The 9,907-nt window shown below is 38.7% G+C and overlaps 1 protein-coding gene across 2 annotated transcripts in view; it reads left to right on the plus strand.

The window, feature by feature from the left end:
- LOC107757741 (gastrula zinc finger protein XlCGF8.2DB-like) overlaps nt 1-2,793 on the plus strand; it is an 11,405-nt gene extending 8,612 nt beyond the window's left edge. The window contains exons 3-4 of one of the 2 annotated variants that reach the window (XM_016575310.1): nt 1,303-2,222; nt 2,559-2,793. In XM_016575310.1, coding sequence (XP_016430796.1) covers nt 1,303-2,222; nt 2,559-2,609 — 971 coding nt within the window. In that variant the 3' untranslated portion in view covers nt 2,610-2,793. Of the gene's footprint in view, nt 1-1,302 lie in introns of both variants that reach the window. The other variant, XM_016575308.1, reaches the window with a different exon arrangement.
- The last annotated feature ends 7,114 nt before the right edge of the window (nt 2,794-9,907 follow it).

The raw sequence follows: 9,907 nt of genomic DNA on the forward strand, positions 1-9,907 counted from the left end.
ATTTATTATACTACATAGCATTATACATCAGTAGTTGTCCGCAACAAACAATGTTGATCTGCCGTGGTACAAGTCCTTGTGCAGATTGAAAGAATGCCATCATCTCCTGTTCCGTTGTTGTCTCCTTTTTGTAGTTTTAAATAATGATTTAATGATTTGATATTTGTTTGCGCCGTCACAGCTATAATGCTTCTCCGACGAGCCTCTTCTTCTTCGGCTTTTGCCGTGGTACTGCGGGTTACACCAGCAATATGCCCGTGGACACTGCTGACTAGCGGTTTGCATGTGTACTGCACGCGGACAACGACGCAGAAGTATAAATGAAAACTGACGCATAGCCTACGGCGTAAGTACTGACTTCAATGGATTTCATTAAATTCCTTTGAACACAACTGCTCAAAACGGTCTAAATTTATGAAACCTACACATTCAAAACATTATTACTCTGAAATGTTTAATGTTAATGTTAAGTGTAAGTGAAATGTTAAGTACTGTAAGGTCTTTCATGACACTACATATGCTGGGGTGTGAATTTGATAGGTGCTTGATATAAAATAAATGGTGCTTTAGAAAGTCCTTGAATCTGGTGTTCATGAAAGAGTGGGAACCCTGATTGTCCGACCATATGCTGGTGCAGTGGGCCCTGGTTTCCTCCTGGTGCATGATAATGTCCGGCCTAGTTTGGCTAGAGTGTGTAGACAGGCTTTAGATGACGAAGGCATTGATGCCATTTACTGGACTTCTCGTTCCCCAGACCTGAATCCAATTGAGAACCTCTGGGATATTATCAGAGCATCCGAAGTATTATGTATCAAAGCATCCAAAGCCCTGATCCAGGTCTGGGAGGAGATACGACAGGACACTATCCTCCATCTCACCAGGAGCTTGCCCAGATGTTGTGAGTGTGTATATAGGCATGTGGGGGCCATACACACTACTGACTTATATTATGAGTTGCTGTGATGAACTTCATGCAAGTTGGATCAGCCTGTAACTTTCGTTTTTTACATTGATTTTGGTGTGATTTTGAATTCAGCCCTCAGTGTGTTGATGATTTTGGTTTCCATTAACTTGTCACATAATATTTGTTCTTAAAAATAAGAATGTGTATAAATAAAGATTTTCAAAGAATCTTCAAATTGAAAATTGCATTCATTGAGATTCATATGATTTAAGTGTTCCCTTAATTTTTTTGAGCAGTGTGTATGGAACAATTGGCAACCTTAACCACTGGTTGAAATGTCGCTCTAGCTTTGTGCCATTAAACCAGGGTTAACTTGTCTTTGTCTTCTTTTACCTTAGACCTGATGGCACTGAAAGAAGAGAGTCAAGACCTGAATGAAAACGAAGAGAAAAGTCTAAGGGATGAGAAGCATCATGATTTTATAACTGAAGAAAAATCTTTCAGTTGCTCACAGACTAAAACGATTTCCATGCGAAAAAAAGCTCCGAAAACAGGATCTAGAAAGTTCACCTGCTCTCAGTGTGGAAAGAGTTTTACACATCATGGAAACCTTTATGTCCATATGAGAATTCACACTGGAGAAAAGCCTTACACCTGCCAACAGTGTGGGAAAGGTTTCACTCAAAATGAAAGCCTTAAACTCCACATGAGTGTTCACACTGGAGAGAAGCCTTTCACCTGCCAACAATGTGGGAAAGGTTATACTCAAAATGAAAGCCTTAAAGTCCACATGAGAAGTCATACTGGAGAGAAGCCTTTCACCTGCCAACAGTGTGGAAAAAGTTTCATTCGAAAAGTACACCTTAAAGTACACGCAAGAGTTCACACTGAAGAGAAGCCTTACATATGCCCTGAGTGTGGTAAGAGTTTTTCACATAAAGCAGCAATGTATCCCCACATGAGAACTCACACTGGAGAGAAGCCTTACACCTGCCAACAATGTGGACAAAGTTTCACTGAAAAAGGAAACCTTCGAGTTCACATGAGAATTCACACTGGAGAAAAGCCTTTCACATGCCAACAATGTGGACGAAGTTTCACTCAAAAGCACTACCTTACATCCCACATGAGAATTCACACTGGAGAGAGACCTTTCACCTGCCAACAATGTGGAAAAGGTTTCTCTCAAAAGACCCACATTAAATCCCACATGAGTGTTCACACTGGAGAGAGCCCTTTCACCTGCCAACAATGTGGGAAAAGTTTCACTCAAAATGGAAGTCTTAAAGTCCACATAAAAATTCACAATAGCGAGAACGTTTTTACATGCCAACAGTGTGGGAAAATTTTCATTCGAAAATCTTGTCTTGAAAGCCATATGAGAGTTCACACTGAAGAAAAACCTTACATCTGCACTCAATGTGGAAAAAGTTTTAAATATAGTGCAGCAGTTAATCGCCACATGCGAATTCACACTGGAGAGAAGCCTCACACCTGCCAACAGTGTGGAAAGAGTTTCATTGATAAAGGAAGCCTTAAAGTCCACATGAGAATTCACTCTGGAGAGAAGCCTTTCACATGCACCCAGTGTGGAAAAAAATTCTCCCAAAAGGAACACCTTAAATCCCACATGAGAAGTCACACTGGAGAAAAGCCATACACCTGCCCTGCTCCGACGACTGTTTGTGTCATCAATGTGGAGTGAGTTTCATAGACAGAAAACATTGTATGAATCATGTCACACTGGAGAGAAGCCTTTCATGTGCCATCACTGTAGAAAGACTTGTAGCCTGCGGTTTGCTTTGTTTGAACATTTACACGACAATGATGTAGTCAAAAATGGTAAAGTTTTTCCCTTGCGTTTTTAAAAAGTTTCGCGTATACACGACAACGTTTTTTCAAAACGATTCGCGTTTACACATATCTGCGAAAACGGCCAAAAACGCTGTATTACATATGCCAGGCCTGCCATTTTCAAAGATTCCCATTTTGGGTGTTTACAAGGAAACGATAACGGTGGCATTTTCAAAAACTTGCGCTTTGAAACCCGTTTTCAAAAATATGCGTTTTCAGTCCCCAAAACGCCGTTGTCGTGTAAACGAACCGGCAAAACGCATAAAAAGTTTCCCGGTTTTGGCTGAAAACGTTGTTGTGTAAACGGCCCCTTAAGGTTCACATGAGAATTCACAATGTAGAAAAGCCTTTCACCTGCCCTCAGTGTGGAAAGAGTTTTACACTAAAAGGAAACCTAAAGATTTAAAGAAGAGCTCACACTGGAGAGACAGGTGTCTTCTATGTGAAAAAAAAAAAAAGTTTCAAATGTACTGTCTGTTTATCTACATTGACAAGAAAATATATATATTTTTTTTAAAGTTACGTTTTTGGCTTTTTTGTGACTTTATTAGATAGGACTGTAGATATTTTTTTGACAGGAAAGCATGGGGTGGAGAGAGGGAACCTCAAGTCGGAAATCAAACTTGGGTTGCTGGAGGCGCAGTTGCACTATGTTGGTGCTCTAACCCAGTGTTTCCCAACCTTTTTTTTAGTCGCGGCACCCTTTGGAAATTTTAACAAACTTGTGGCACCCTACAAAATCAATTTTGTCACAATATTTGAGTTTCTAACTTCGATATGATAATTTGAAAAGTATAGATATTCAGTACAACAGGGAAGAACTGCAGAATACACAAAATAATGATCTTTAAAAAAAGCATCATATGACCCCTTTAAAAAGATTAAAAAATGATTTTTTACACGGCACCCCTGCTCTCGACAGACGGCAGCCCGGTTGGGAAACGCTGCTCTAACCACTAGGCTATTGCCCTCAACGTCAAGAGTAATTTGTTTTCAAGTCTCTGATTATATCTGGATTTATGTATTGATTATTAAATAAACTGTTCTGATCTTAATGTATTAAATAAAAAACACGTTATTAGTGTAATCAGACTTGTTTTATTATTGTGAGTTACATTAAAGGGGACTTGTTTACACTGTTAAAGAGTTGGATTCTCATGCTAAACATGGTCAAAGTTTCAAAAAATGAGTTGGATGTATGACAGTATTTCTGTGCCAAATACACTTCTTCAGGGTTCGTATAAGTTTTGGAAAGTTTTTAGAGTATGGCCCTGTATGACATCATAAAGGGCAGAATTCCTTGTATGCACGCACAGATCAACCACAGCAAGAGCTAGAGCAGCCCATCAACATGCTTCATTCAGGTTACAGAAGTAACAGGGCTTGCTCAAGAAGGATTTGTCATTTTGTTTTTAGACCACAAAATCATCCAATGTCTCCAAAGAAGTGTGTTTTTGGTTGTGAGGTAAAGATAACATTGTTCAGCTTCCCAAAGAATCTGGCATTAAGGGAACAGTGGATGCAGGCATTTTGGTGACAAATGTTTTATAAACAAATTAAATAAGTCAAAGTTTTTGTTCCTGTTTTATTATATTTTTGATGAAATCCAAAAGCTTTTTGACCCTGCAGAGACAGTAATGGAACTACCATGTTCAAGTCCCAGAAAGGTCCATGTCACATCAGTGGTTCAACCTTAATTTTATGAAGCTACGAGAATATTTTTTTCACGAGCATGCATCGTGGTACTCGTAAATGCACATTGAATACTGACATGGAAGAGAAGAATTTGCGCACAAAAAGTATTCTCATAGTGGACAAAAGAGACAGATTATAACACCAGGTGTAGACGGGAATGTGTCTCCCTTGTCTACTGACGTTGCTGATGTTTGGTCTCTTGTTTCTGGTAGGAAGAAGCTGTGTAAGCTGTGGTTCATATCTTACTCAGCCAAAGGTGTCTGTTGGTCCTGTAGGAAAAAAATGACAATGTTGAAGATCTTAATGAAGAACTTAATGAAGTTTATTGCAGCATAGCAGTGACGAAGTAAATGTAGCACCTTGTGTTAATTGGAGTTAGAATGAACCCCAAACTTATTAACTTCAAACCTTTTTTTCTGGTGACAGTTTACAATTTATGTTAATGAAGTTGAGACACCCCATTGTCTGAGATTGTTCTTGGGGTCCCTCACCTATTCCCATTCTACAATTGATGACCATTTGCTCAGGATGTGATCACCCCAAGTGGTGCAGCAACAACAACAAAAGTGTTTTTGTTCTTCTCTATAGGCGCGTTTCCATTACAGATTTGCGCAAAACTTTGGCGATATTTTATAAATGTCGATAAAAAAGTATTGCGAAATGACGGCGTTTCCATTAACCAATGTTATGCGACTAAAACGTAACCTTTTGCCTCTCGCGATAAGTCATGGTGACGGATTTTGGCTATATTTATTCGAAAGGAGGCGTATGCGTGTATCTTTACAGAAGCAGCACCATTATAAATAACAACAACAAAAAAAAGGCATGCATACACCTGTTTTACATTGTATTAAATAAAAATGATCACTGCTGCAGCATGCTTCGGATTTAAATGATTCTGTTATGGGTACTGCTAATGTGTTCTTGTGACTACACATATAAAACCAACATATCATCAGAAAACTGACACTTGAGTGTGTACCGTTTAAAACTCAGAAGTACTCTTGACATTTCAAATACATCAATACTATGCATTGTTTTACAATGCGTACAAAAATGTGTCAGTGAATGTAGAAAAAAAGGCTACAGTCTTGCTTTTTAGCTTTTATATGTCAGTATATGTCATGGCATAAATTCAATTTTTTCACATCGAGCCAGCACTTCGAACCGTACCATAAGTATTAAAATAACCATGAAAATATCGAGCACTTGGAAAGGCACTTGATATCGAGTAAAAGTAATTGTGTAAAATAAACTTTGACAAACAAGGGCCCCCATGATGTCCATATATGAAAAAAATACACTATTGGAGTCAATGGGGACCAGAAACTGGTTGCAAACATTTTTCAAAATATCTTTTTATGTTGAGGAGAACAAAGAAATTCATAGAGGTTTAGAACAATTTGAGTTTAAGTATATGATGACAGTAGGCTATCTTCATTTTTTGGGTGAACTATCCTTTTAAGATCTCATCATAGAGGCTAATCCAGGATCTCATATAGCCTAACACTACACATGCTTTATCTTTAACTATTAACGCTAATTTAAGACACAAATAACAGTGTTTTACGAGGATACTCGCAAAGACGAGAATTTTTGACACATAACTGTGTATTTAAACGTTTAAGCACAAGGAGCGAAAAGTCAGTCGCAATACGAGCAGGTGCGCGCCGCGCGAATCAGGCTGAAACTGTCTTAATGCACGCATTTACCAGAATGAATTCTGCCCCACTGCTTAATGTTCATTAACAGTTTAAACCATTTGTTTTAAAACCTGCTTAAAACGCGTTTAAATGATAATCGTTTTGCGCGTCAAGATGAAGGCTAAGCTTAATACATTTCTACCGGATTATCTCCCAATCCTTAAATGAATATATAGAGTTTGTTCAAACACAAAACCAATATACATCCAGTTAATAATCAAACTAACCTAAAATCTGTGTAGACGATGACGCTGTTTTTTTTCCATGTGCCCGGTTCACTTGCTGTTCCAACAACAGCTGATTGAAGTTACTTCCACTCCATCATCAGCTTTAATAAAATAACCTGATAGCTGGGGAGTTTACTGACTAACTTATGTTTTTTTTTTCTGTTGTTTGTATTTGAAGTTTTTCATTTTTTGAGCCCCTCTCTCTCAGAATTGCTACATTTTTACTTATCGAATATTGTTCTTTGCGCGACCATTTCCAAATTACTCCAGAACTGTGTAAGTGAAGAGTGGAGGTGAATGCAGACATACTGGGCAGCGATCACCTGATAGATACGTGCACATATCGTTCAAATGTCAAAACTCACAATTAAGGCAGATGTATACACAACTCACATTTGAATTTTGTTTGCACTCCTCAGCATGTAATGCCAACATTTGCAGTGGCATGGTAGTATTACAGGCTTCTCTCTCAGAATTGCGGACATTTTTACTTATAGAATATTGTTCCTTGCGTGAACATTTCCAGATTACTCCAGAACGAAGTGAAGAGTGGAGGTGAATGCAGACATAGGCTACTGGGCAGCGATCACCTGATAGATACGTGCACATATCGTTCAAATGTCAAAACTCACAATTAAGGCAGATGTATACACAACTCACATTTGAATTTTGTTTGCACTCCTCAGCATGTAATGCCAACATTTGCAGTGGCATGGTAGTATTACAGGTGACACAGGGCACCTTTGGCATCTTTGCAAATTCAGCTGAATTGTAGGGAAGAGGCTGGGTGTCCATCTCCTCCTGAAGGGGCACCAAAAAAAGGACATTTTTGCCACAGTTTGAGACAGACCGGATTTGCCGACCAGAGTAACCCTCTGTGTCCATGGAGATTAGGGTCATTCTTCTCTGGCCACTTCCTCCTACAACAGAATTTGTATGTAGATAATGAATGGATCCTAATTGGCAGATAATCTTAACTGTAGTGAACTGAGCTCTTCAAACAAGCTCAAAATCCCCATATTTACCAGTTGCTTTATATAACATCCAACGTCCTTGAAGAGGACGAAGTTTGGGGAACTCTTCCTCCATAAGTGTTACTATCTATAAATGGGTAATACATGAAAAGTCAAACATAAGATTTAAAATGTAACCCAGGTAATAAAAAGAATTGCAACATTGCATATAGCTTTTTGAATGCACAAAAACATACAAATATACCAAATCATCAGCCATATAAGCACTTACATCATCATGTTTGCAGTCCTCTGCTATGGTAACTACTTTTTTCCCTAACCCCGCCTGAGCCAGTTCCAGCTCTACAGTAGGCTTCGGGGTTAGGGTTGTGGGTGAAGGAAGAACACAAACTGTGAGGTCTGTAAATTTGATAGGCGGCGCTGCCCGGGTAAACCGCCCTTTTCCTCTCTTCGCCTCAGTTTTTGAACAAAACATGTTTGGAAACTGTCTAAGAAAATGCAAGTAAATAACAGCATTCAGAAGTATGGAGTGGCATTCACAAGTAGCATTGAGTACAGAATGAGTGGTATTACACTATAATTCTAAAGTTATATTGTCAAAATTGTACAAAACATGAACCAAACTTTAAATAATTTGTTATAATTCTACCTCTTTAACGGCTGGTTCACTCCGGCAGAAGTTTCAGTGATGGTGTTCAAAGGCTGGACTGTGCTGTTGCTAGAGGGAGTAGTGGATTACACTATAATTCTAAGGTTATATTGTCAAAATTGTACAAAACTTTAAATAATTTGTTATAATTCTACCTCTTTAACGGCTGGTTCACTCCGGCAGAAGTTTCAGTGATGGTGTTCAAAGGCTGGACTGTGCTGTTGCTAGAGGGAGTAGTGCATTGGAGACGCTGCCACAGTTCTTCTGGATTGAGTCTGTCTCAGTTTGTTCTGTTTCTTCATGTTATTCCAGACAGACTGATGATGATCAGATCAGATCTCTGTGTTGGAGCAAACAAAAATCTCACTGGATTATTACAATTAATGGCAAAATGAATGTTTGGAAATGTAAACTGATATTTCCTACTGACACACTACAGCAAAATATAGAAATAACTAACTTAAAACCATTTTTTAGCTGCTGAAAATACTACTGTTCTAATCATTTTGGCCACCACTGTAGTTTTCCTCCTGATCCTACTAGGCCTATTTTCTTTCATGGAATATGTGGAAAATTTGCTGTATAAAATTCCTCATCAATTTAAATTAGGCTGCATTCCCTACTATGATAGTACTGCTACAAATGACAAAAAAACAACACTGAGCGTTAATAAAATACGGCACCATCTTGTACTTACAGCAGTAGAAGTCGTTGTTGGAACTGATTGTCCCTACCATGACGTTAACGTTGTGTATCGCGACTGCTCAAAAACTAGATTCAACTCCGATCGGGGGCGTGAGTCGCGTGACTACTCTATAATATTTACCATGTAAATAAAGTAACTGAAAAAGACAAAAGCTAATTCATATAATAATACATAACAAGCCTGATACAACTTAAAAATGTTTAATTGTTTTTTTTTCCCCCAACTAGATAAAGTTGAAGACAGCTCTGTACTGCGACTGCCACCTAGTGGTAGCTGCCTGCCTTGCCTTTCAGTGAAAGCCAGTTGCGTGTGGATCGTCGATGCTAAAAACCGTGGAAAGTAAGTCTCATAATCCAAATTAACCGAACAGGATCGACTCGAACAAGAAATCAATAGGTGCGTTCGACTTGAAGCACGGCTACAGACGGCAGTCAGCGTAGAGTAGCCGCTTGCAGTCGAGGGTGGAGGTGAAAACGGAGCCGTCAAGCCGGACACTTTCTGCTCCCGTTAGTGACTCCACACATGCACGGATTCCTTTTTGCACGCGGAAATTATGACATTTTAATAGAAAGTAGAACATTTATACTCACAAAATGACTTTAAACGCTGCACATTAATGTAATTCTTAATTCTGAAGACACCAGTTGAAAAGCATTTGTTTCAGTGTAGTAACGCACATTTGCAAATTTTTCAAATCGTGTACAGGTTAATGAATTGCACTGAGCCTTGTTTGTAGGTAAACTGCGAAAACGAAGTCTCAAAATCCAAATGAACCGAACAAGATCGACTCGAACAAGAAGTCGATAAATGAACGCGTGTCACCTGATTCACAAATGCATGGATTCCTTTTTGCACTAGCAATTTATAATATATTAATGCAGAACAGACCATTTTTATTCACAAACATGTCTTTATTTGTACAAATCGCTGCACGATCATTTAATCCCGAATTACACATACTCAAATTGAAAGGCATTTGTTTGTGGTTAGTAAGATACATGCATAAAATGTATGTTGCACATGGATAATTGTGCGTGCATCTATTAATCATTTTGAGTCTAATATCATCCCATAAAGTATCATCTGAACTGAGATCTGCTGCTGTGACAATGGTGTTTGTTAAAGAGGAGAGTGAGGAGGACACCAGTGAACCAGAACCCTGCAGAATAAAACACGAGGAACCAGAACCCTGCAG

This window comes from Sinocyclocheilus rhinocerous, unplaced genomic scaffold (genome assembly GCF_001515625.1).
Source record: "Sinocyclocheilus rhinocerous isolate Xijiao unplaced genomic scaffold, SAMN03320098_v1.1 scaffold4429, whole genome shotgun sequence".
Taxonomy (NCBI): Eukaryota; Metazoa; Chordata; class Actinopteri; order Cypriniformes; family Cyprinidae; genus Sinocyclocheilus; species Sinocyclocheilus rhinocerous.